The following is a 26,270-nucleotide window of genomic DNA, read 5'->3' as shown; positions in this document are numbered from 1 at the left end:
CCAGGCCCTCCTCCCAGGCACTCACAGAGCACCTAACACGAGTCTTTTAGAGTTCTGCCACAGTTTGGAGCTGCCCGTTTGATAGATGTCCTTTCCTCCAGCACCCTCAAAGGCCAGAACTATACTTGCTTGTCCGCAGGACATTAAGGAAGTGTGTGACACGGATGAGCATTGGCAAGGAAATGCTTCTCCAATGCTGGGGATGGAGAGACTCAAAGGAGCGCTGCAGAAAGGCATATCTGCCTTCAACAACACTTGAAAATATGTTAACGCTCCCGTCTCCTCCCCAAACCCACTCTTCTTCCTGTCTTCCTTTTGTAGTGAGTTTTCCTTCTATTCTAAGTGGGGAATATAAACGCGTAACACCGGCCCCCTTCAGATACCAGGTCTACCAGCCAAACCCAAACACCGGCCCCCTTCAGATACCAGGTCTACCAGCCAAACCCAGGAGCCGAACCTCCCTCTCCATCTCCCTAGCTTAGATCATTTGCTGCCTGTGACAGCTTAAGTTATTTACCTATTTGCCTTCTAAGAAGCCTCAGAGGGGCCGAGCCCAGAAGAAAGTGAGAGCAGCTACAGCAGCAGACCTCCACCTTCCTAACTCTTGCGGCCCTTCCGTACAGTTCTTCATGTTGTGGTGACTCCCAACCCTAGAATTGTTTCGTTTCTACTTCATAACTCTAAATTTGCTACTGCTGTGAAATATAATATGAATATCTGATTTATAGGATATATCTGATATGTAATCCCCCCTAGGGGATCCGACCCACAGTTAGAGCACCACTGAGCCATAGAGTACCTGACTGGGTTATTTCAGTCAGGGGCTGGGAGGGGATCTCAAGTGGAGCACCTGCCTAGCATCCTCAAGGTCCTGACTTCCGTCCACAGCACTGCAAAAACAAACAGACAAGACGAAAGCCCATTCATCGAGTTGGCACAGGGCACAGAAGGGTCATGCTTCAAAGTACTGCTCTGCTCCAACCACCCAGCAGAAACAGACACTGCCAGTCTCAAAAACAAGATTTAAAAAAAAAAAAAAAAAAAAAAAAAAAAAAAAAAAAACCTCCACAGAGACAAATGAGAAAACCACATGTGTGGCTAGAGCCACAGGGCTGCTGGGCCCTTCCTTGATCTGGCGGCCAGGACTTGAGCAACTCGGGTGTCAGACAGAGATCTAGCCCTCATCTCCCTTTGATGGGAGGGGTCTGTGTTAACAAAAGGGGTCTGTGTTTACAGATGGGAACGGCACTCACTCTTCTCAGGGGTAGATCCACTTACAGATATTTCTATGGACCTAGAAAGTGGGCCACAACACAGCCTTAAGACACAGACACAAGGTAAGTTACCCACTGCCCAAGCCTGGGTCTGCAGCACCCTGCTTCTACCACAAGGCTCAGTTCGGGAAGTCCCGTACTAGAGGCCAGGATGGGACAGGGTAGATGAAACAGAATGCAGAGCGGCTACTGTGACGGCAAAGTGAGCATACGGAGCCGTGGGAAGAACCTCCTTCCCGATGAGACTAAAGCCATTACTCTAACCACATCAGATGGTCAATAAGTCTAATTCCTCCCCAGATGAAACGTGTCTATAGAATCTTCTACAGAGTCAATATTCTATAGAATTTTAAATTTTTCTTTAAATGCTTTTAAAATAAACCATTGGGACATTAAAATAAATCATTAGGACATTAACAGAGGGCAAGGGAGGTGGTTCTCCTGCGCAAGCCTGACCCCTGAGTTTGATCCCTGGCACCCACACAAAAAGTGAAATATGGTGGCTCCCATCTGTGATCCCAGCACTTCTACAGTGAGACAGGAGGACAAGTCGGGAGAATCAGGCAGAAGCTCATGGTCCAGCTAGCAGAGAGTGCCAGAGTGACTCAAACAAGAGAGACCCTGCCTCAAACAAGGGAAAGGAAGGAACTGAATCCCAAAAGTTGTCCTGATCTCCATGCACATGCATGTGCAAACACACACACAACATACACGCATACACAAGCACATACTTAAAACACAAGACTCACATATATAAATAAGAACATGGAATTATGAAACAAAACAAAGACGAACATAAGTGAAATAACAGATGGATATGATGGAATGAAATAAGCATCCCAGCAATGAAACTACAGTCAAAATTGAGATTAAAAGTAAAAACAAAAACACCCTCAATATCTTAGACTCAAACAGCTGAAGAAAGACTGATGGAAGTAAACACTACCCATGCATGAAGTACAGGAAGGATGCAACAAGAAAAAGGTACCTGAAAGTCGTAAAGAACAGACAGCAAGGCCCCAATATTCATCCAGAGGCTTCCAAAGGAGATAGTTAAAGCAACAGTAAAATAGCAGTGTTCAGAAAGATACGTGCTGGGAATTACAGGTACGTCATAAATCCTCACATCAAAATTATCTGCCAGGAAGCCCTGGCTGGGGAGCTCGCAGGCCCCAAGGGGAGAACCTATGACTGTTAGTTTGCTAAACAGACTAAAGTCTCAGCTGCCTTCTAAATCTACGCCCATACATTAGTGCAATCTCAGACCTCATCAGAGAAGCTTCTCTGTGCAGAGACTCACCACTCAGCAAACTGCAGAAAACAAGTGTCTTTGCAGGGCTCCGTAATTGGGTTAATCTATATCACACCCTCTCCTCCCAAGGGCCATCGAGGAAGAGAAGACGGAAAGACTGTAAGAAACAGAGAACCAGGAGAACTGGAGCAAACAGTTCCCTCCAGGCATGACAGGACCACTGCACTCCTGAACTCATAGCAGCTATGGTTGCCTGACCAAGACCTTCACGAGATCAAGCTGCTCAACATTCTAGCACAGAGGCAGGAGGAATGCATGAGTCTTCACCCCTACCTGGGAAACTATGGACAGTTGATGGCTTCTGGGGAAGGAGAGTCAGTTTCCTTTAAGGTGTGGTCCAAAGGTGTGGTCCCTTGTAGGTAGACACTCTAGTGGAGGACCCAATACCCAGAAAAAAAAAAACAAAAACAAAAAACAAAAAAACACTGAAGTTGGGAGGATAAATGTGATAAAAATATACTGTATGCATATATGAAGTACTCAAAAATAATAAAATATTACTTTAAAGTTGTTTTCATCCATGCGTACTTTTATATTCTTGTGATGGTATAAGCACACAGGAAGCTGAGGCAGGAGCACCACAAGTTCAAGACCAGCGAGGGCTACTTCGGAGACTGTTTCAAAGAATCCAAAGGATAACTGGTGAGAAAGCTCAGTGGGCAGAGGAGCGTGCTGCCAGCCTGGCAATGTGAGCTCTAGCCTCAAGACCCACATGCTGGGATGATAAAAATAAGAAGCTTCTATATTTATCTGGTGTGCAAAGGTGCCAGCGTATACCAAAGGCAATGGTACTAGCATGGAGGTCCTTCCACCATGCGGAACCTGGGGTTGAGCACGGGTGATCAGGCTTTGCAGCAAGAGCTATAACCCACGGAGCCGCTTCCCTGTTGCTCCTCAAAAACTTTTTAATTAAGAAAAATTCCAAGGCTGGAAAAAGAACCTGAAGCACTGGAGCTTCACCAGCTGAACACGGAGGAAGAGCCAGGTTCCTGCACTAAGAGGCTGAGAGAGAGCTTGGACTCAGAAGAACAAAGCTGCAGCGCAGCCCCTCAGGATGCCTAAGGCTCAACTCACCAAGCTTGGGGGGAGGGCAGGAGAAAGTTTTGATGTGGCCAAGACAGGTGATGCTCGAATTGGGTTTGTGGGCTTTCCATCTGTGGAGGAGTCCGCTCTGCTGAGTAACCCAGCAGGAGTGTCTTCTAGAGTGGCAGCCTCTGAATTTACTACTTTGACCACTGTGCCTGGTGTCAGCAGATATAAGGTGCCAAGATCCAGCCCCCAGGTATTATTGAAGGTACCAAGGATGGGAAAGGTTGCCAAGTCATGGCAGTGGCCCACACATGTGATGTGACCTTGATAGTTCTGAATGTCCTAAAACCCTTAAGACATAGGAAAATAACTGAAAATGAGTTGGAAGGCTTGGGATTCGCTTGAACAGCAACCCTCCCCCCTGCCACGATTGGCTCTAAGAAGAAAGAAAAAGGAGGCATTAATCTCACAGCCACTTGCCGTCAGAGTGAACTAGGTGCTGAAATGGTGAAGAGCATTCTTGCTGAGTACAAAATTCATAGTGTTGATGTGACTCTGTGAAGTGATGCCACCGCTGATGACCTCACAGATGTGATAGAAGGAAACAATTTATATCCCCTGTATCTACGTATTAAATGAGATTGATCAGATCTCCGTTGAGGAATTGGATATTATCTATAAGGTGCCTCACTGCATACCCCTTTCTGCTCATCACCGCTGGAATTTTGATGACCTGTTGGAGAAGATCTGGGACTATCTGAAACTAGTGAGACTATAGCAAACCCAAAGGCCAGTTACCAGATGGCACCTCTCCAGTGGTACTGCCTTACTCAGGTGGACCATGGTGGAAGATTTCTGCATGAAGACTCACAAAAATCTTATCAAACAATTTAAATATGCTTTGATCTGGGGTCTCTCTGTGAACCATAATCCTCATAAGTGGGTAAAGACCATGCAAGGGAAGATGAAGGCGACATTCAGATTGTGAAGGGGTGAAACCCATTCCCATCTGCTGACCAGACACAGCGGTGTTCCTGATGACCAGGTACCCTCCTCAGCCCCTTCTGGATTGGGATACAGGGATGGATGTGGAGACTTCCAAACTGGAACATCACTTACTGGCCTTGAACTCTTTGTAGCTGAGGCTTGACTAGAATTCTTTATTCATCATCTTCCAGCTCCCGAGTGCTGGGCTTACCACTGTCTACCTGGACCACCTCAGCAACACCATCTTTCCTACCTTCTATTGAACTGTATAAAAAAACCTGAGGGGGGGGGAGGATTTAAAAAATCCCACGACTCCACAGACTCCAGTCCCTGCACTACAACAGGAGAGTGGGGGGCATCAACCACCATGTAGAGTCACACAGGCAATAAAGCTATCCCCAGAGCCAGGATTGAAAACAGGAAATCCACAGGGTGAGGGCTCTCCCAGAGGGCTGCCAGACAGGGAAAGAGAAGAAATGTCACCACAATTTGGTTTTTAGGTTAAGACAACAGCAGGCTTGTTTCTCTTGGCTGTAGGTAGGTGTTATAGTATTGAATTAAACCAAGGCCATGATGTCCTATATCTAGGCAGCATTTTCCTTATTAAGAAAATTATGAATTATGGGGCTGGAAAGATTACTCAGCAGTTAGGAGCACTTCCTCTTCCAAAGACCCAAGTTCAAGTTCAAGTACCCACTTGACAGCTCACAAGTCAACTGTCTGTAACTCCAGTTCCAAAGGATCTGATACCCTCTTCTGGCCTCTGCAGAAATTGCACACACATAGTGCACAGACAAACACACATGGGCAAAACACCCATACACATAAAATAAATATTTTTAAAAAGAAAAATAATTAGTGAGAAATAGCTGTCTAAATAACATTTTTCACAGTTAAGCTTATTGTCCATCAAGTAAGATTCCCTTAGACTGCTAAAACAAACCATAGCAATCACTATAGTCTTTGGCTATACTTTCCTGCTGGGTGCTTAAGTTCATGCAGATAAGCAAAATTAACCTTTGTTTGTTTGCTTGCTTGCTTGCATGTTTTTGTCAAGGCCAATTGAGAATCTGGTCCTTGGGGTCACTTGGCTTGAGAAGGGCTTCTGGATCTTCTGGTTTGTCTTTCTCTGCTCTTTTGCCTTTTGAGAGTGAGTCAGGCCTTACTTGACTGTGCCTTTGCTTGGAAACACGGACAAAGTTATTCCCCTGTGTTGACCCTCCTCTTTACAGGGTGGACACTGGTTAGTCCATCCAGTAGAGTCCCCATATTTAGGATAGAGAGGTTATCTTAGAAGCTAACAGCCCAGTCGCTTCTGAACTTGAGGCCTTGAATGCGGCTGTGGGGATGAGAGCTAGGATCCATCCTGCCTCCCTGATTCACCAACCCTTCTGCTTGAGTTGTGAAGGGCACCCACCCCAGCAGCACGCTAACAGTTCCATAGCTGACAGTCTGGGGTCCGATGACAGATACTTGAAAATCAGTCATGACTTGTATTACCATTCCTCTGCAGGGGTGGGAAGTGTTCTTCACCAATAGGGAATTGAAAGAGCGTCTTTGGACAACATATCCAGATAATTCTGTGACAGAATAATGGGAGCATTATAAATCAGACAACACTAAGAAAAATGGGGCAACTTGAGCTAGCTCAGAATTATCACCAACCATCAAAACTGTGCTTCTGGGTATAGTAATAGAGTTTCATTAGAACATCTGTCTTCATGCTGAGAAAGTACCAAGGCAGTTTTGCCTTTTCTATAAATGAGAATAGGGAATTAGAGGTGACATATTACAATTCTATTAGTATTGTGTTATAAAAAGAGAGCAGAGGCTGGACAGGGTGGTGCACACCTGCAGGGAGCCAAAGCTATCTACTGAAGCCTAAGTCAATTAGTGAGTCAAAGCTATCTAGTGGAGACAAAGGGTGTTTGCTAGGCCAAAGCCAAATAGTGAGCAAAGGTCATTTAGTGGAGACCTAAAGCTATTTAGTAAAAGTTATCTAGGACCCTAACTCATGGGTGTTAGACTGTGAGGACATCCGTGAGAAAACATCCCTATGGTATCTCGCAGGCATCCTATTTAACACATGAAAGCACTCTTCCTGTCTCCTGCAGCAGCTAATTACCTTCCCCCTTTTCCTGCCTTCTCCCTATATAAGTTGGGTAAAAATTTCTAATAAATGAAGCCTTGATCAGACAAAAAGACTTGGCTTCCTTCCTTGCGCTTCTTGCTCCCCCCCCCCCCCCATTCCTTCTATTCTCCTCCCTTAGGAACCCCACTGAAGCCCCGCTGGTCGGGGCACACACCTTTAATCCCAGTGCTCAGGAGGCAGAGGCAGGCGGATCTCTGAATTAAGGCCAGCCTAGTCTACAGAGCTAGTTCCAAGACAGCCAGGGCTACACACACACACACACACACACACACACAAAGTGTATGAGTGTGTGTGTGTGTGTGTGTGTGTGTGTGTGTAAGAGATGGGGTGGGGAAATAGGCCGTGGCCTGAAGTGGCTAAGGTCCTTCATTCACCCAGTGCAAACATAACCATACTGAAGACCCACAAGTGCCTTCTCCATCTTCACTGCCCTGGTTGGGAGTGAGAATTAAAAGCAGAGTCAAATATGATCTGACTAGCTCCACCCTGAAAAACATTCTAGGGAGGAGTCAGGTGGGATTTCTTGGAGAAGGAAACAATGAAGGCAAGGAACTAAACTCACAAACGAGTTAGCATGAGGCTGCAGCTTCCAGACAGCTCCTTCCTGACGGAATCACAGAGTCACAGAGCCACGTGTTCTCATGGCCCTGTGTGTCCTCTCTCATGCGTCCAGCTCACCAGGAAGGAGTCGGGGTCTGGAACAATAGACATTCCCTTCCCTTTAGTACCTTGGCTTAAGGTGGCCACGCAGCTCGACACTGCTAAGCAGCCTCCCCGCCTCTGCAGCCCTGGCCTCAGGCCTTCAGAGCAGGTGGGAGAACACAGTGTCAGGAGTACGTCTGAGCCTGCAGCCAGGATATGGGAAATATAAAATGAAGGTAGTAGAGGCTGGGGGGCCTCTTGGTTCTCTCTTAGCCTTACATCCTTTAATTCTTAACGTTAGTCTTTCAAGAGTTCTTGGGTTTTGTTGTTTTTGAGACAGGGTTTCACAGAACTCAGACAGACTTGAAACTTGCTACGTAGCTAAGGCTGGCTTTCAACTCTTGATTTCCCTGCCTCCACACCTCAATACCTTAGCTTTACAGTGTGCCCTGTGGATCAGGTATATGGCCCACCTCTGCACTCCACACCTTTTCTTTTAGATAAGGTCTTATACTGAACTTGGAGCTCACTGATGAGGCTAGACTGGTTGGCCAGGGAGCCCCAGGAATTGTCCTCCTGCCTCCTCTTCAGTGCTAGGATTATACGCATGTGCCACAAGACCTGACTTTTTTATGTGGGTACTAGGGATTGAACTCAGGTCCTCATGCTTGCAAGGCAATAATGCTCCTCAAAACCCTATTTGACACACATACACACACACCCTTTTTTTTTTTTGAGACAGGGTTTCCCTATTTGGCCTTGGCTGTCCTGTACTTGCTTTGTAGATCAGGCTGGCCTCAAACTCACAGAGATCTGCCTGCCTCTGCCTCCCCAAGCACTGGGATTACAGGCAACTATTTGATACTTTTACTAAGACATATATTCATATTTATTTACTTAGACTTTGGAGAGTGACTCTCCTTGATAATTCTCAGCTGCTTACTCTTCTAGATCCCAAAAATTTGTCTATAGCATCTATTGGCCAGGTATAGGCGAGCTTGCTTTATTATTTCTTTTTGTAGTACTGGCATCAAACCCAGGGCCTCACACATTCTGGCAAATACCCTACTACCACTGAGCCATATGCTTAGCCCTAGAATGCACTTATCAATGTCCTGTGCTCCTGCCTTAGTTTTTAAAGTCCTCTCTTCAATATAAGAGCATTTAAATGCTGACTGCTTGCCACCTAGCTCTTTGGTTTTTATACAATGCTATTTAACACTATGTATGAGCGAGTTTTTATAAAATTTGCAACTGCTAATTAAATTAGATAAATCCAAATTAAGTGAATCCCTAAATATTATTGGCAGAATTGGAAAAGGAAAGAATTAAGCAAATGTATAGAAGAAAAAAACAGTCAGACAATAAACCATCTTAGTCACAGGCATGAAATGATAAACAGTGAGATGTCACCAGGACCACTGTCCCCTCCTCCCCTTCGCTGAACTTGATGAATGATATGAGCTGCCTCTGGGAACTAGTGTCACTCCAACTTCTTCAGTCTGGCAGTGCAGACAGGATCTCTGAGGTGGGCCTAGCAGGAGGGCCTAAGTTAACTGGGGAGCGTGTTCTTGCAAAAGACCCAGCACTCTCTGGCTTCCTGCCTTGAGATGGATTTCTCCCTCCCAGTCCTGTGACTCCAGCTTCCATGAAGTCTTCTCTAGAGGTGCTGCCTCCTTGCCACCAAATCTCTAGAACTGTGAGCTAACTGACTTCTTTTCTTTATAAAATTAGTTACCTTTGGTATTTCATCATAATAATAAAAAAAATGGGATTAATGCTCCCTCCATTTTCTTTTTCTTCCTTTTCATATTGTTATTTGATTATTATAAATAATGACACAGTATTTAAAAGATGACTTCCCCTGCCCACCCTCCACACACACGCCTGTGAGCCACTAGTCCCTTCTTTGGGCCTATAGAGCCACAATGACCATCCAATCATTTAGGCAGCAAACCTTCCAACACCTCCACCATGAAAATCAGAGATGCAAACACAAGAACCTCGTTACCACCATCGCACAATACACACACACACACACACACAGAGAGACAGAGACAGAGACAGAGACAGAGACAGAGACAGAGACAGAGAGGGAGAGCAGTAAAGGAATTGGGATGGAAATCAAGACCATAATGTCAGGATGATGGACATGGAGACAGGGTTAGGGCTGGCAGTGAAGAACTGCATCCCTATCTAGGCCCACAAGCAAGCCTTCCTAGTGAGCACACGCACTGAGCTCTGTTTCAGTGAGAGCACATGTCCCAAGATACTAGAAGATTCGGCCCTAACAGTATTAGCCTGGTGGCTTGCTATGTGGCCAACCCTTAAACACATCTCTAACCCTAAGAGCCACCCTCCGAGCTCATTATGAAGCCCACTTTACAAAAGAGAATAAAGCAAGGCTTACGCTGATGAAGAAACTTGCCCAAAGTCAAAGCATCTGTGAGTTACAGAGCGGAGACGGGCTCTGTGAAAATGACAAGTGCACACCTCAATTTCTTTGACTGACCTTGGCATATGATCCGTCACTATTTTGTTTGATGAGAACCCAGAGTGAGTAACTCTGTTGACACAGCACTGGCAACACTGGCCTGCTTGTGCTCTCTTCTGTTTGCTTTCCCTGTCATTGCTGGGCACGGTAAATAAGGAGTACAGCGGGAAGACTAAGCAGCTGGGTGAAGGTCACCCTCAACTTTACATGAATTCAAGTCCTGCTTCTGGCTCTCACAATTACCAATCCGACTACATTTGTTGAAAAAGAACAGAAAGCTGAACCATGCCACTGGGTTAAGTAAAGCCACTTTGCTTAAATGTGCAGTGATGTAACTTAGCCACAGGCTCCTAACAACCCCTAACCTGTAGTGTGTTCGTTAAGGAACACTGTTTGTTCATAAATAATGGCCGTTGCAGTAAATGCATAACTCACCTACCCTGCGAATGAGCTCAGGGAGGCTGTGTTAATTAGCCCCCTGGCGCACATCTACAACCGCATTTATTAGCCTGCAACCACACATCAGCTGTAGCCTGATTAAAGTTTTGACTAGTGCTGTCCGACAACAGTAGAGAAAATAAGAAAACATTAAGTCTGATCCACTCTGAAACTAGATAGGTATTTTGTTTTTGTATTTTTCTTCTCCACAGTACTTATCTGCTACATCACACTGACTGGGAGCTGTTGGCCTCCTGCAACCCTGAGTCTAGACTCCTCTATACAAGGAGCAATACTCCCAAATTGCAGTTGTTGATTTTGTAGCCTTGACTTGGCTAATCACATCTAAAGTAAACACTCCTGCGTTTAAAAGATATTTTTCTTGCCTTTCTAGTGGTGAGCCTAGCCTTTAACAGCTGAGCCATCTTTCTGCCATGCATGGTAGGGCCTGGCTTTAATCCCAGTACTCAAGAGGCAGAGGTGCTGGCTGGGGGGTGTTCTCTGTGAGTTTAAGGCCAGTTGGGTCTACATTGTGAGTTCTGGGGCAGCCAGGGCTATGCAGAGAAACCCTATCTTAAAAGAAAAAGAGGGAGTTTTCCTTGAACTTTTTGTAAATAGCTTTGTGTCTTCTAAGTTACAGTTGCTTAGAAAGGGTACAGTCTTGGCTTACGCCTTTACCTCCTGCCTGTGCTGTGTTCTCTCTCTGTCTAAATCTTTACCAAATCAAATATCTGGTGTTTTCTTTCCTTGTGTGGGAATCTGAACCCACCCAACCCCACAAAAGAGTTTAGTCATTTACAGCCTAAGTGAATATAAATAAATGCATTATATTTCTAGAATATTTGCTTCTACACAACTTTGATGTACAGCTGCGATCGAGGTCTTAGAAGGTTGGTTTGTTTAAAATTTGGTGGGCAAACAAATGAAGGGCTCAGCTGGAGGCGGGTCAGAGAAGCAGAAGCATCCTGTGCACAAACCAACCATCAACATGGGTGTGCGTTTCCTAAGGGAGAGGCTGAAGCTGGCCCTAGAAAGCCAACATGGCAATGTTACCGAAAGATGCCACTGCCAGGAAAATGGCTTAACATAGCTTTCTAATGACACTGAAATTTTGTTCTTCTAAAATGTAACCCTTTTTGAAACATGCCTTTAATTTAAATATGACTACATGCACAAAAGGGCCTATGTAAATAAAATCAAATGCGATTTGACAACTTACTTAATTAGGAATAAAAAGGCACTTATCAATGTATAATCAACATATTTCCTAAAATCTAGTTTTAGAAGAATACCATATTTGTCTAAGTGTATGATTTGATAGTATGACAAAGTTTCACGTTTCACTGGGCATTTTCCAAACAATTTTAAATAAGCTCATTCTAGAAGTTCAATTGTTACAGCCTTTTACAGGCTCAGCTCTGAGGGGATGTTTAGTAAGGTAGCAGAACACGAGGAAATGGCATCAGGATACATGAGTTCTAATTGTATTTGGTTTAATCGGTTGTGCAGCCTTGCATCCCACTGAGCTTCGTCTTGCCATCTCTGTAAGAGATAATAACCCAGCAGACCCCTTAACCACGGGAATATGTTCTAAGGTGCTCAATGGATGCTTCAAGCTCTGGATAGTCCAAACCCTATGCTTTTCCTATAAATATGCACGTATGGTGATGTTTAGTTATAAATCAGGCACAGGAAATCCCAGTTCTTTCTGTTGAGGAAGGGACAGGGTCAGAACTGGGTTTTTTAACATACCAGAGCACTCTTATTTCTTAACAAGCTCTGCCCTCACAGAAATATGTTAGCTAGAGCTAATCTGACGGGATATGGTGAATCTCACCAATAGGAGAGAAGAGAAATACCCAACCCAGATCTACTCTAGCCATCTGCTCCTGAAGAAGGGACAGGTAGGGTAAATGAAAAGCACACATGAAACTCATCCCTGAGGCACAGGCTCATTACAACAGAGACCTAAGCACAAAATGGACACATTCTCTCTGCCTCCTCTCCTTACCATGACACCACTGCAGAAAAGCCTATTTCCCACAGTCCCTCCCGCCTGTTCATCAAGCCCAGTGATTGGAGAAACATTACAAGACAGACTAAAAGGTGACAAGCACGATCTGAAGAGACAGAGCATGCATGAAAAGTACAATCAGATCTGGCGGGGATGTTGGGATCACCGTGAAACGGTGATGACTGATGCTGAGGGCGCTGATATGTAACACAGGCAGCGTGTGATAATAGGTAAGCAGTATAGGCAGAAAGATAGAAAAGCTCAGAGAACCAAAAAGAAAACAGGAAGAGGGAAAAAAACCAAACAGCATCTTTAGTGGGCTAACTTTAGACAGGACACAGCTGAGAGAAAACCCCTCAAGTTTGAGAACGTCAGGAGAAACCCAAAGATGCACGAAAAATAAAAGGAACAGAATATCTGTACCTGAAGGACAGCCATGAGGAAATATATGTTGTCAGTGGGAATTAAAGAAAGTAAGAGTAAGAAATTAAGGGAACAAATACATGCAGCAATAGCCACTGAGAATTTCTCCTAAATTAATGTCAGGCAGTGACAGGGGTATGACCCCAGGCATATCATTTTCAAACCCCAGAAAATCAAAGGTAAAGAAAGAAGCCAGAGGTGGGGAAACCCTCCCTATAAAGAAACAAAGACAAGAATAATATTCACCATCTCCTCAGAAACCATGCAAGCAAGGAGACAATGGAGAGAAATATTAAAATAGTTAGAAGAAAAAACATCAGGCTAGAATTTTGTACCCTGTGAAATTGTCCTTCAAATGAGAAGGAGAAATACTTTCTCCAACCAAACCTAAAGGATCTGCTGTCAGAATTCTTGGGTTGCAAGGAATGTTCAAAGAAATTCTTTAATAAAAAGCAAAACAGCAAAGGCCAGAAACATTCCTTCATGAAGGAAGAAAGCAGCAGAGTAGGTGTAAGTAAAGGTAAAACAAAGATCTTTCTTTTCCTTACTCTTTATGAATCTCATAGCAGTTTAAGATAGTAGCTAACAATGGGGGCTGGGACGTAGCCCAGTTAGGAGAGTGATTCCCGGCACATAAGGAGCCCTGGGTACAATCCCCAGCACTTCAGAAACCTGGTCTGGTGGCCCACGCCTGTAATTCCAGCACTTGGGAGGTGGATCAGAAATCCAGGGTCATTCTTTGCTACTTGGGGAGTTCAAAGAAAACCTGGCTATGTGAGTGAGACCCTACTGTAATGATGTGATATATTTGATTATGTGGCTGCAAAATGAATAATGGCAATAATATACAGTAGGGGAAGAAAAGCTTAGAATTATTTTCTTATTATGCGATGCTAGCAATACCCATGAAGTTGTGTACCGTGTGCTCATCAGCTCCCCCTAGCTGTAACAGACACCAACTTATAAAGAGGACAGGCTTATTTTGGGTTTCAGGCCGTGAGGACTGATTGGCCTTGCTGCTTTGGGGCCTGGAATGGGCAGAATGATGTAAAAACTGTTCACCTCATGGCTAGAACATGAAAGAGAAGAAGAAGGGACTGGGGTCCCATAATCCTCCTCCAAGTTGTGACAGCAATGCCGACAGATGTCCCACTAGGCTCTACATCTTGAGGGGTCCACCGCTTACTCCACAATGGTTCCACTATCTGGAGACCAAGCTTCTCAGATACTTAGCCAAATCACAGCCTAGTGATATTTAATAATGGGGCCATACTGGCTGTACACATACACTACAGATTTGAAGGTACAAGAAAATGAGGAGAAAGGATGTCCCGCTGCTGCACCAGAAGAGCAGAGAAGATGAGATCCATGAAGCTACCAATTAAGCCACAAAGAGGCAGGTAGTTGGTGTACATGATGTCTAGGATTTAAACACCGGTGAAAGGAAGGAAGGAAGCAAGCAAGCAAGGAAGGAAAGAAGAAAGGAACAAAGAAAGGAACGAAGGAAGGAAAGACAGCAAAGAACAAGGGCAACAAATTGAAACAGTGAAAAATGTGACAGCTGTTAACCCAACTCTCAGAATCAGAGTTACCAGTGGGCTAACTGCACCTGTTAAAGGACAGAAACTCCCAAGAAACAAGATCCCACTGAATACTGTCTGCAAGAGGCTCACTTTAAATATAAAAACACACTAAGAATTAAAAGTAAATGGAGAAGCTGGTTATAGTGGCAAGTACTCCTAGTCACACCCTTAGGGCAGGGGAGGGAGACGACTTAGACCTGGTAAGAAAAAAGTTCCTGAAGAAAAAGCAGATAGATGGATCAGTGGTTCAAGACCAACTGCTGAACAACCACAAGGACCTGAGTTCAGATTCCAGCAACCACGGAACAAGCCGAGGTGTTCTCTCACAAGCTTATACTACTAGCACAGCTGAAAAGCATAAACCCTGGCTCAAAGGAATAAGGCAGAGACTGATAAAGGAGGGTACCTGATGCTCCTCTGCCCTCTGTAGACACACACACACCACGAGAGGTGGTGCAAGAAAAACTATTTTGTCTATGAATAGCCTTTTAAAAGACTCAGGCCCCCGATCGGAACTCAGAGTAAACCTATAAATACGTCCCATACAGACACTAATCAAAAGACAGCATGAGTACCTTCAGGAAGCATAATTAACCTCAGACACGTCAGAAATCAGACCAAGGAAATTTGTCCAAGGCAAGAAGGGAGCTGCTGGACAGTATAGATTCTGCACAGAGACATAACAGTCCTTAGCGTCTACACGTCCGTCCACTGAGAGCCTCAACTCCACAGAGGAAAAGCTAATGTAATAGACGTTTATAGGCTACTTCATTCTCGTCAAGCTCACAAGGAACATTCATCAAGACAGCCCACATTCCAAGCCAGGGCACACGTCCATACATTTAGAGGAATACAAAATCATACAGTATCTGTTTTCAGACCCCGACAGAATTAAACTAGACATCAGTCAAAAGATTGCTAGAAAACCCAAAACTATTTAGAAATTAGTTCGAAAAACAAAACTATTCGGAAATTAAGTAACACATGTCTAAATAATGCATGGGTTAAGGAATAAAGAGGGGAAAAAGATAAATTGTTCTTAATTGGGTGAAATGAAAACATAGCTTATTAAAGTTGTGGGGAAGAGCCAAAGGAGTTCTGAAAAGAGACCAGCTTCGCCACCCTCCACAAAGAGAACTGAAAATTTAAGGGCCAACCAAGAAAGCCAGCAGTCTTTTTCCCTAGATGATCGTGAAGATCATCTCTTCAGGATCTGTGTGCAGGACAGTTGTCCACAAAAACTCACTTGCATGAAAGCGTGTTCTGGCTCTTTGTCGGTGACCTCACACTATACCTCTTTTCTTCTCTAAACCAGAAACACCACTTTTACCCAGCAGTTTTTCAAGGGACATACAATTGGGGGAAGGGGGAAGCATCTCTCCTTTCTTTGTCTTTAATGTACTAAGTTCTGATGGTAAAAAGATGACTCACATGGCATGTGCCCTCAGAATCTGGTTAAGGAAATTACATAGACATATACACCGCAGATATACACACAATGGGTCATAAAGGGCACTGAACTGGTATGAATGAAACAGCATAGCAATAATTAGTTCTCAGTGAGGGAAAGAAGAGAGGGCATGCCCAGAAAAAGGTCTCTAAGCAGGGATTTGAAGACTAGAGAGAAATTCAATGACAGCAAGAAATGAACATTTTAGAGGGAAAGAAATTCTTAGGAACAGCACAGAACAATACATTAGCAGTGCCTGTTGACAGAGCAACCTACATTGAAGGCTAATAAGATAAAAGCACAGAGACAGATCGGGAGCCAGAATCTCCTGACCAGCTAGCCCATCGATAACACCGCCCAGCACTTCCGCCATCCTCACAGAGGCACACTGCGATATAAACTGAATTATGCCAAGAGCGACTCTCCTACAATACAGCATTTCCTGGGAGGTGTGTGGAAGATAAATGTGAATTTTTTTCATTTATTATCAATTATTTTCATGTATTGTGAAACCGTAATTATTTTCATTGATTAGTAAATATCCCATGAATAAATGTGACCTGTGCCAAGTGCACGGTGCCTCTGCGGACCTGCCAGCTCTGATCTCTGCTTTTCTTGCTGGTTCTGTGAGAGAACCTGCATTGTTGCGTCCTTGGCTTGCATGTTTGGTCCTAAGCTCAAGTGTTAGAGAATCTGAAAAACTATTATGAAGATGGATTTAAATGTTCACAGAAAAGCTCTGGTGAGGGCATAAACAGGTCTGTCTCAATACCTGTAATTCTATACTTCTTGAGTTCCTTCTTCAGTAGCTCATGAGCTCTGCAGAGCAGGGACTAGCCTCTCTGCTTTACAAAGGCAGGCAAGCCCTTAATGCGGTGATAAAACAGCTGCCTTGGAATTTTCAAGGGAAAACTTGCACATTTTAATTAGCATTGTTTTACCTTGTAAAAAATGAATTTATATTGTGACTCAGGAAGCAGAGGCATGAAGATTGTGGATTTACAGCCAGCCTGGACTACACTATAAAATAGTGAGACCTTATCTCATAAATAAATAAAAACTTAATCTTCATGAAAGTTGATTTGTATAAAATTTTCTGAATGAATCAAGCAGAGCAGAATAAAAACTCATGAAGAGTTCTCCAATTTCATCATTAAGCCAAAAACCTAATCTAAAATAAACACTTAAAAAGTAAGTTGAGTACCATGATTAAATCTGACTTATGATAGGAATGCAGAAAATCAAGGTCACAGACCATATTCCCTGGAGGAAAGGATTTTTTTAAACACATAATCACCTCAAGAGATGCATAAAAAGCATTTGACAAAGCCCAACATGGTTTCTTGGTTTTAGAATACACTCAAGGGCTGGCGGGATGGATCAGAAGGCAAAGGAGACTGCCACCAAGCCTGATAACCCACGTGTGATCCCCAAAATCCACATGGTGGAAGCAGAGAACTGACTCCTAAACTCTGACCTCAGACCTCTGCATGTATGCACCTCCATTCATGCACACACCCACGCAGACACATACAAATGCAGACATACATGTACAAATGCACACACATACAAATGCACAAACACATGTACAAATGTACACATACTATAGTAGCATTAATAATAATAAAACTGAAATGCATCTAAGTCATCAGGAATAGAATAAAACCCACTCAGCCTGAGTTGAGTAACATAAAATCCTCAGGGCACCGATATGCTGTCACAAACTATAATCCTAACATTCAGGAGGCTAAGGAAGGAAGGCTGTGAGTTCCAGGCCAGCCTGCGCTACATAGTGAGACCCTGTCTCAAAACACAAAAGGAAGAAAAGAGAAAAATGCATAGCTAACATCACACTCAATGCCTGAAAGCTTTCCCCCTAAAAGCAAGGACAAGGAAGGCTGTCTGCGCTCGCCCCATTTATGTTCTAATGCCTCGACCACGACACCTTACAGAAGGAAGGGTGTGTTTGTCTTATGGTTCCAGAGGGTAGGCGTCCACCATAAAGGGGAAACACGGCAGCAAGCAGGCACAGTGGTCAGAGCAGGAAGCACAGAGAGGAAACTAGACAAAGGGTAAGGCCTTCAGTGCTTACAGCCTTCCTGTGACTCACTTCCTCAGCAAGTACAACCTCCTGAGCCTCCCTAAACAGTACCACCAACTGGGACCAAGTCTTCAGATGCCTGAGACCTTGAGCGTGTGGTGGTGGAATAACAATGCCCCTGGCTGGCTCCTGCATCTGAATGTTTGGTGCCCAGCTGTGGCACACTTTGGGGAGGCTTAGGAGGTCTGGCCTTGTTGGAGGAAGTGTGTCCCTGGAGGCAGGTTCTGAGTGTTTAAAAGACTCACACCAGTTCTGTTGGCTCCCTCTGCTTCCCGCTGATAGTGAGGAAATGAGCTCTCAGCTTGTTCCAGTCACGTGCCTGCGTGCTGTCATGCTTTCCTGCTGTGACAGTCTCTCGGTGTAGGTCTGGCTACTCTCGAATTCGCCGTGAGGATCAGTCTGGCCTGGAACTTAGAGAACCTTCTGCCTCTGCCTCCCAAGTGTGGGGATTAACTATGTGTTACCACAGCCAGCAGATCTTATGGAGGCATTTTATCAACTAAGGTTCCCTCCTCTCAGATGTCTATAGCTTGTGCCAAGTTATAACCAGCACATACTATTACCAATCTACCTAAAGATACATATAACACATGTGAGTTGGTATACAAATATATGCATATAGTTTAAATGAAAACTTCTAATCTTGGCTGAAAGTACTCCCTGTCAAGAACTATAGACTATCTAACAACAACAATCAGGCATGACAGCTTTCTTTTGAGCTGTTGGTCAGGGTTGTCCAAGAGATTCCCCAAACACAAAATATGACAGGCTATTGCTGCTCCCCTTGGTTGCCCATCCCCAGAGGACCTGAGCAGACTCTGGTCTGAAAGCTTCCTCCTGGAAGACTGGCTTTCATGGTACCAGAAGGTGCCATGCAGCTTCCAAAGGAGGGAAACAACCGACAGTGCTGCCCAGCTACGCTGCCTGTGAACCACATCAACGACCACATGGAACAGCAACACTAAGGGTGCAGTCCTGGTGTGCAGACTGTGGCAGCAAACAACGGTCTTCTAATTGGGCTTAAGGCCTGCTCGACAAGAAGGAACTTGTGCCTGGTTCTGAAATCCTAGCCAACTACTCAAGGCCAGTGAAGTCATGGATCTTGGAGAAGAACCTACGACGGCCACATTATTAAACCAATACAATCCCTAACTACATTTGAAATATTTATCTTCACACCCACAGCTAAGTGTAGCTCCCACCCCTCATTGCGGAAACTTCTCCTCGAAACAGAGGGAAACCGTTGCAGAACCACACCAATCAAAATGCAGAGCCATGGAGCCCAGTCCTTGCTGGTACATCTATAACACAGCTCCCAGACCAAAGGCTCAGGGTCCTAACAGAAGAAGGGTCAGAAAGATTGTGAGAGCCAGGGGAATGGGGAGTTTGCTGTGAGATATGTCTCCTAGAACTACCAGAAGCTGCACCCATCAAGTCTATCAACATGGCTGCCCAAACAAGATCTGAATATGGACAATACAAATAGACTGATCAGGTTGTATTTGTGTATTTAATAATATAAATATTTAGAAATATATATGTATGTATATATATCAACAAAGAAAAAGAGGCCATAATTTTAAAGAGCAAGGTAGGAGTATGTAGAAGAGTTTAGGAGGAGAAGAGAATGATATAATTATAATTTCAAAAAGTTAAAAAAGTTTAAAAAGAAGAAAAAAAATCATAGTAAGAGAGCAATGCTCTCCAAATTTGTCTAGAGAGCCAAGGCAACCCCAATCAAAATTTTATCAGCCATTTGTTTGAATAGAAACTGGTAAGTTAACACTAAATCCACAAGGAAATGCAAGGGACCAGGCATAAATAAAGTGCTATTAAAAAAGGAAGAATGGCGTTTAAGTCCTCATACTCCTTGATTTCAAGTGTCACTGCAAAGATAGCGCAGTGTGCTGGCATATGAAAAGATCCACACACCTCTGAGGACACGGATGAGAGCACAGAATGACTTGTCGCGGGAGCCAGTGTAAGTCAATGGGGAAGAGCATTCCTTTCAACAGTGGTAAGAACTAGGCGTCCATATGCAAAAGAATCTGAGGTAGGCTCCCTATCCCAAGTCATACAGAAATGGAAGATCTGAATAAGAAACTGTGCTGGCTAGTTTTATGTCAACTCGACGCAAGCTGGAGTTACCTGAAAGGAGGGAACTTCAATTGAGAAAACGCCTCCAGAAGACCCAGCTATACGGCATTTTCTTAATTAGTGATTAATGAGGAAGGGCCTGGCCCATTGCCGGTGGTGCCATCCCTGGGCTGGTGGCCTTGGGTTCTATAAGGAAGCAGGCTGAGAAAGCCATGCGAGGCAAGCCAGTAAGCAGTACCCTCCATGGCCTCTGCATCAGCTCCTGCCTCTAGGTTCCCGTCCCGTTTCAGTTCCTGTCCTGACTTCCTTCAATGATCAACAGTGATATGGAAGTGTAAGCCAAATAAACCCTTTCTTCCTCAGCTTGCTTTTTGGTCATGATGTTTCACAAGAGCAACAGAAACCCTAAGACAGAGTTAACACGCAAAGCTCTTAGAAGAAAATAATCGGCAAAATTAGCTGGGTGTGGCGGCACACGCCTTTAATCCCAGTACTCAAGGAGGCAGAGGCAGGAGGATCTCTGGGGTTCGAGGCCAGCTAGTCTACAAAGCCAGACCAGGACAGCCAAGGCTACACAGGGAAACCCCATCCCAAAAAAAACCAAAACAACATATATATATATATATATATATATATGCATAAACCTTCATGATCTTGTAGTTGACAATAATCTGTTTTATATATGATATATAAAGTAAAACAATGCAATGAAAAGAGACATTAGACTTCATCAAAATTTAAAACTTTTAGCAAGATGTGGTGGTGTACATCTTTAATCCCAGCACCAGGGAGGCAGAGGCAAGTGGATCTCTGTGAGTACAAGGCCAGCCTGGTGTACACAGAAAAGTTCCAGGCCAGCCAGAGATACATTGTAAGACTCTTTTTTTAAAAGAACAATAAACTTCTGTGCATGGGAGGACAGATACATCCAGCAAGCAAAGAGGCAGCCTACAGAAGAGCAGACGGTACTTTCAAGCCACCTGTCTGGTAAGGGTCTTGTACCCAGAATATATAAAGAACTTTCAAAACACAACAATAAAAAGACTCATTTGAAAATAGGCAAAGGACTTGAAAAGGCATTTCTAAAAGACAACAGATGCATCTCCAGCAGGGACATGATGGGTGAGATCATGATTCTCGGGGAAATGTAAATCAAAAGCACAGCGAGACCCAACTTCATATCCAGTAGGATTACTTTAAGATGAACACAATAACAAGCGTTAGCAAGGACACAGGAGAAAGGAAACCCTCTTACATTGCTAATAGGAATGTAAGATGGTTCGGTCACTCCAGGAGGCTCAGCGGATCCTCAAAAGGCCAAGCACTGATATTAGCACATGTTCTAGCAACTCTGCTATTTTCTATACACCCCAAAGGACTGAAAGCAGAGGCCTGAACTGGCACACAGCTGTTCACTGCAGCTCACAAGTAGAAGCACCCCATCAACCTATCGACAAATGAACAGGTTTACTTAAATATGCAGGAAATAAAATGTTATTCAACCATAAAAGCATGGAGTTCTGATAAATCCTACCACATGGATGAGCCTCAAGGACCATAGAGTGACAGAAATAAGCCTGATGGAAAAGAAAAAAAATAAAGTAAAATTCTATGTATATATGAGGGGACTTTCAAATTAAGAGAGAAAGTAGAGGCTTAGTGGAATGGGAATGAGGAGTTATTGCTTAATGTTGACAGTGTGCTTTTTAAAAACTGTTTAAGCAAGAGTGGTGATGGCTTCACAGCACAGGAAATGTAATTCACACCACCAAACTGTGCACTTACAAATGTAAATAGGAGCCTGGCATGTTGGCAGCACACGTCCACCCAATGTCTACTTGGGAGGTAGGGGTAGGGAGATCAGGAGTTCAAGGTCAACTCAATCAACTCAGCTACTTAATAAGCTCAAGTCCACATGAGATTCCGACTCGAAAAATAAATATAAATGAACACAAAAGGCAAGTGTTGATATAGATATCACAGTTATAATAAACAACCTTATAATTATCATACCTTATATAAACAGTCTTGTACATATACCTGTGTGTGTGTGTGTGTGTGTGTGTGTGTGTGTGTGTGTATCCAAGTGAGCAATCTGTATGGTATTGTGAATTACACCTCACCAAAACTTTTTGTGAAGAGGGAAGACAAAAAGAAACTAGCTCTCAAGCTAGGGAAGGCTATGGAGGAACCTTGGGGTGCTCTGCCAGGGAAAGCAACCGGTCTACAGAGGCTTCAGAGCACCATGACATCTGGAAAGGGTAGAACTATAAAGACCAGTGGCTCCCAGGGCCAAGGGGGTGCGGGTGGGTCATGCAAGGCATGCTTAGGGAAGTGAAAGACCCTAGCACGGTGGGTGTCGGGCACTTTGTCCTTCTGAAACCTACAGAACTGTGCTGCATATAAACTGTGAATGTTAGTGGCATCAACACTGGCTGCCATCCGGAGCAAACGCCCCTCACTGATGTTAGTAATTGGAGACACTGTGGGTGGGTGGAGAAGGGCACATGGAAACTATTTTTGTATAATTTTTGTATTTTTCTAAAAGGTAGTTTTAGAAAATGCGGTAACCATAAAGGGTGAACTTTATTCTCCCATGACTTAAAGCCTATCATTTTATACATAAACTATAACTTTGTGTTTCTAATATAAAGGAATGTTGACCTTAACCTTTGACACCAATTATTTGACACCAATTCACGTCAGTACTCTACACAGCCCTTTCTATGTCATGTCCTCTCCACACCCAGAATTATTTTATGTCCTGAATTTCTGTACTTCTCTTAAGTCTTTCCATCTCTATAGACTTTGGAGTTTCCAGAATTGCCAGAAACATTTCTCTAATTTATGACTGAATTCCTACCTAATTAGAATTATGGATTATAGTGACATCAATATACAAACTGCTGTGCCTCCTCTTTTCTGTTTTTTTTTTTGTTTTTTTTTTTTTTTTTTTTTTTTTTTTTTTTTTCCCAAGACAGAGTTTCTCTGTGTAGCCTTGGCCGTCCTGGACTCCTCTGCAGACCAGGCTGGCCTCGAACTCACAGCGATCCGCCTGCCTTTGCCTCTGAGTGCTAGGATTACAGGTGTGTGCCACCGCACCCGGCTGTACCTCTTCTTTTCCTTTGCTGTACTTTCTTTCCTATGAGGAGTCACTGGATCCGGACCCTAAGTGTGTTCTTTGTTCTTTTGAAAACAAACACACTATTGTCTCAAGTGCCACAGTCAACACAGAGGGTAAAGATGAGAATCATAGCTGTCTGAGAAGAAAGGTGGCCAGCCCAGGGGGATGGTGTGCACTGTCATCCTAGCAAGGGGAGGGCAGGGCAGGCGGGCAAGCTCAGGACAGCCTACGCTATACAACAAGACAGTCTCCAAGTCAAGAACTGCCCCAGTTTGGGGTTTAAACACTCTGGCCCGCAGGCCTTTGTTGGTAGGTGCACTGTCTAATTTTTACCAACTGTTACCTTGGTCTTTTCCAGCTTCGTCTATGTGTTGAAAATCTTTCAGCATCTGAAGGTTACAGAAGCCCTCTCTGCAATACTGAATGACTTTCTTGGAGCCGTTCTTGATGAGGTAGTCCATGAGGGCGAGGGATTTGTACACGTGGCGCCAGTTCTTCCCATGGTCACTGAGTCGCTGCCACAGCATGTGCATGATCTCCAGGAGGGAGGTGGCGTTGAAGGTCATGTCACTGATGGCCAGCATCAGAGAGCTGGAGGGACCCCAGGGGTCATTCGAAGTTGCTTCCCTCACTTTTATTTCAGCCTCTGAGTAATTCTTCACAAAGTTCTTCACTTGCCTCCTGAAGGCCATTGCTAGGGTGAGTCTGAAGGTGATGGACAGGAAGGCCTGGTTTACAGGGCTCCTAACAGATCTGTCCCAGGTTCTGCAGCTCTCAGACACAAATGATTCATCTCCACGTGGGAAAGTATCGATTTCCTGCAAGAAAAGTACAAAAAATGTGTAAGTTCCTTTAAAACAAAACAAATCTGTCTGCAGAGGACCTAGTCAGAAAAAAAAAATCTAGATTCCCAAGTCACCCGTCACTTCATCAGCTAAAAGGGAGGAAAGGACTATAGAGGTATACTTGGATGAGCATGGGAAAATCCCTCACAAGACTGACCTCCATTATACAAAGCAATGTCGGTAGTCGATATGTTCCCAGACATTTCTGCAGAAAATATCACTCAATCCCTTTGGCAAGAAATACAGTAAGTATGAAAGCTTACACAGGGGAAATCTGCACTCTGACATCTTTTTTCTTCCTTTCCTTTCTTCCTTCGTTTGTTTGTTTTGAGACATTGAGACAAGGTTTCTCTGTGTAGCCCTGGCTGTACTGGAACTCACTCTGTAGACCAGGCAGGTCTTGAACTCTGAGATCTCCCTGCCTCTGCCTCCTGAGTGCCGGGATTAAAGGCATGTGCCATTCAACAGTGTCAAAATGGCATCTAAATAATATAGTGTAAGAAATTCCACATGTGCCTGACAACTTCCTAGATACATAGAAAACAAAGGTATTTGTGTTAATATAAAAACACATTAAAACATAAAAGGGGTATGCAGCCCCAAGAATTTAAAAGATGCTTGTGAATTTATCAGTTTATAATTTACATGAAACCGTTCCCTTCCTCTTTTTCATTATTCTGCAGGAAGGTGAGTCACTTGGTTTGCAATTTCTCTGGTGATTCACCTCCAACAGCTACCAAGGCACTGTGCCAAATTGATTTCAAGCCCTGATGAGCATCCAGACCCAACGAAGCCTAGATGAACTATAATCAGATTTTACTATCAAAGCTGCACACATATAAAAGAAAAAAAATCAAACACATAATGACTGTTTGGTATTTTTAGTTTTGTTTTCTTGGCCTCCTCAGCTCCTAGCTCATGCCTGATTAATTTGTGTCAAAGGAAGACATAATTTTCAGATGCATGGTAAATGAACTATCACCTTTTTAAAAAGCAGGAGATAATTAGGCCTTCTGCCCCTCCCCTTTTTGATTAAAACCCAACTAACTCTCAGATAAATGAGATAGAAAATGTAATCGATTTCATTAAGATTTCTCAGAAAGAGACCGTATCCTAGGAAGAAAAAGAGAAGTGTGTTTCAGTGACTTTCGGTTGCCTCATTTGCACCCTGAATACAAGCATTTTGTCTCACTTCCTCCTGCAGCAAAAACCTGATTTACAATGTTTCGATAAGCTATTAAAAATTTCAATTTCTACTATCCTTTCCCAACTTCTACCAAACTCACTCGATGCAGAACGGTGCTGTAACACCAGCCTAGGATAACAGATATTGATCCGTCTTCACTACTCTATTTTTAAAGAACTGTCTTAGAATTACAGCTTGCTGGACTGTCCGTAAAAAATCTTTTGTTTTTACAGATACCTATCCATATTTTAGAAAGACCATGTTCATTATTCGGTTTTCCTATATTCTCTAAACTACATCCTTAAATTTTGGAAGTGTTTTCTTAAACACATTTTCAGACCCCAGAAAGCAAAAAAATTAAGAGCCTTCTAGCCCAAAATAGTTTAAAATGCATGTCCCCGATACCATGCCACAACTAAATACTCTCCCAACAAAAAAAAAGTCTAGATAGGTAAATTAATCACTTACTCACATAGAGTGACATGAACCTATAGTAAGCCACCATTCTACCACAAGGAATTCAGTAACTGGTGTTGGCTGTAAATGATGTAACCTTATTACGTTTTAGACACTCAACTATGGAGAAACCCTGTTTACTTATACCCTGAGGTAACCGGGAGATTGTAATTACAGTCATGTGCTGCACAGATGCTTCAGTCAAAGGTATCATACATGACTCTGGTCAGACAAAAATCACATCACCTAGTGACATCACAGCCACCTTAGTTTGAGTGAGCACATCCTATGCTTGTGTAGACCTAATTGTGCACGTCTCAGAATGTGCCCCTGTCATTAAGCATCTTGTGACTTTATGGCATCTGAGACAAAATCAGTGGCAAGGAAGCAAGTTTGCACACTTGACTCTCAGTTGTCTGGCTACCTACGTCACATTGAGAAATAAGAGGGAAGAAGGCAATCCAGATACCAGGTTCATCATCCCTCTGACCTCTTATCTCACTATAAAGGTCATCCCATCATACTCTTTTCCACAACTGATTTCCTCCTTGGCACTTGACTTTTCTTTCATAACATTTAAAATAACATGTACTTAACCGCTTATTGTTTGGTTGTTGCAAATAATGCCAGAATGGAAGCCCTGAAGGCTGGAGACCTTGGCCT

At 43.7% G+C, this 26,270-nt stretch overlaps 1 protein-coding gene and 1 pseudogene across 1 annotated transcript in view; one reads left to right on the top strand and one right to left on the bottom strand.

The window, feature by feature from the left end:
• Enthd1 (ENTH domain containing 1) overlaps positions 1 to 23,894 on the bottom strand; it is a 107,425-nt gene extending 83,531 nt beyond the window's left edge. The window contains exon 1 of the mRNA XM_021640342.2: positions 23,464 to 23,894. Coding sequence (XP_021496017.1) covers positions 23,464 to 23,812 — 349 coding nt within the window. The 5' untranslated portion in view covers positions 23,813 to 23,894. The remainder of the gene's footprint in view (positions 1 to 23,463) is intronic.
• LOC132656050 (developmentally-regulated GTP-binding protein 1-like) lies at positions 1,450 to 4,611 on the top strand (annotated as a pseudogene).
• Positions 23,895 to 26,270: the final 2,376 nt, after the last annotated feature.

This window comes from Meriones unguiculatus, chromosome 8 (genome assembly GCF_030254825.1).
Source record: "Meriones unguiculatus strain TT.TT164.6M chromosome 8, Bangor_MerUng_6.1, whole genome shotgun sequence".
In the NCBI taxonomy this organism is placed as follows: Eukaryota; Metazoa; Chordata; class Mammalia; order Rodentia; family Muridae; genus Meriones; species Meriones unguiculatus.
Note: the sequence above shows the minus strand (reverse complement) of the source record. Positions and strands in the feature narration are given on the sequence as shown.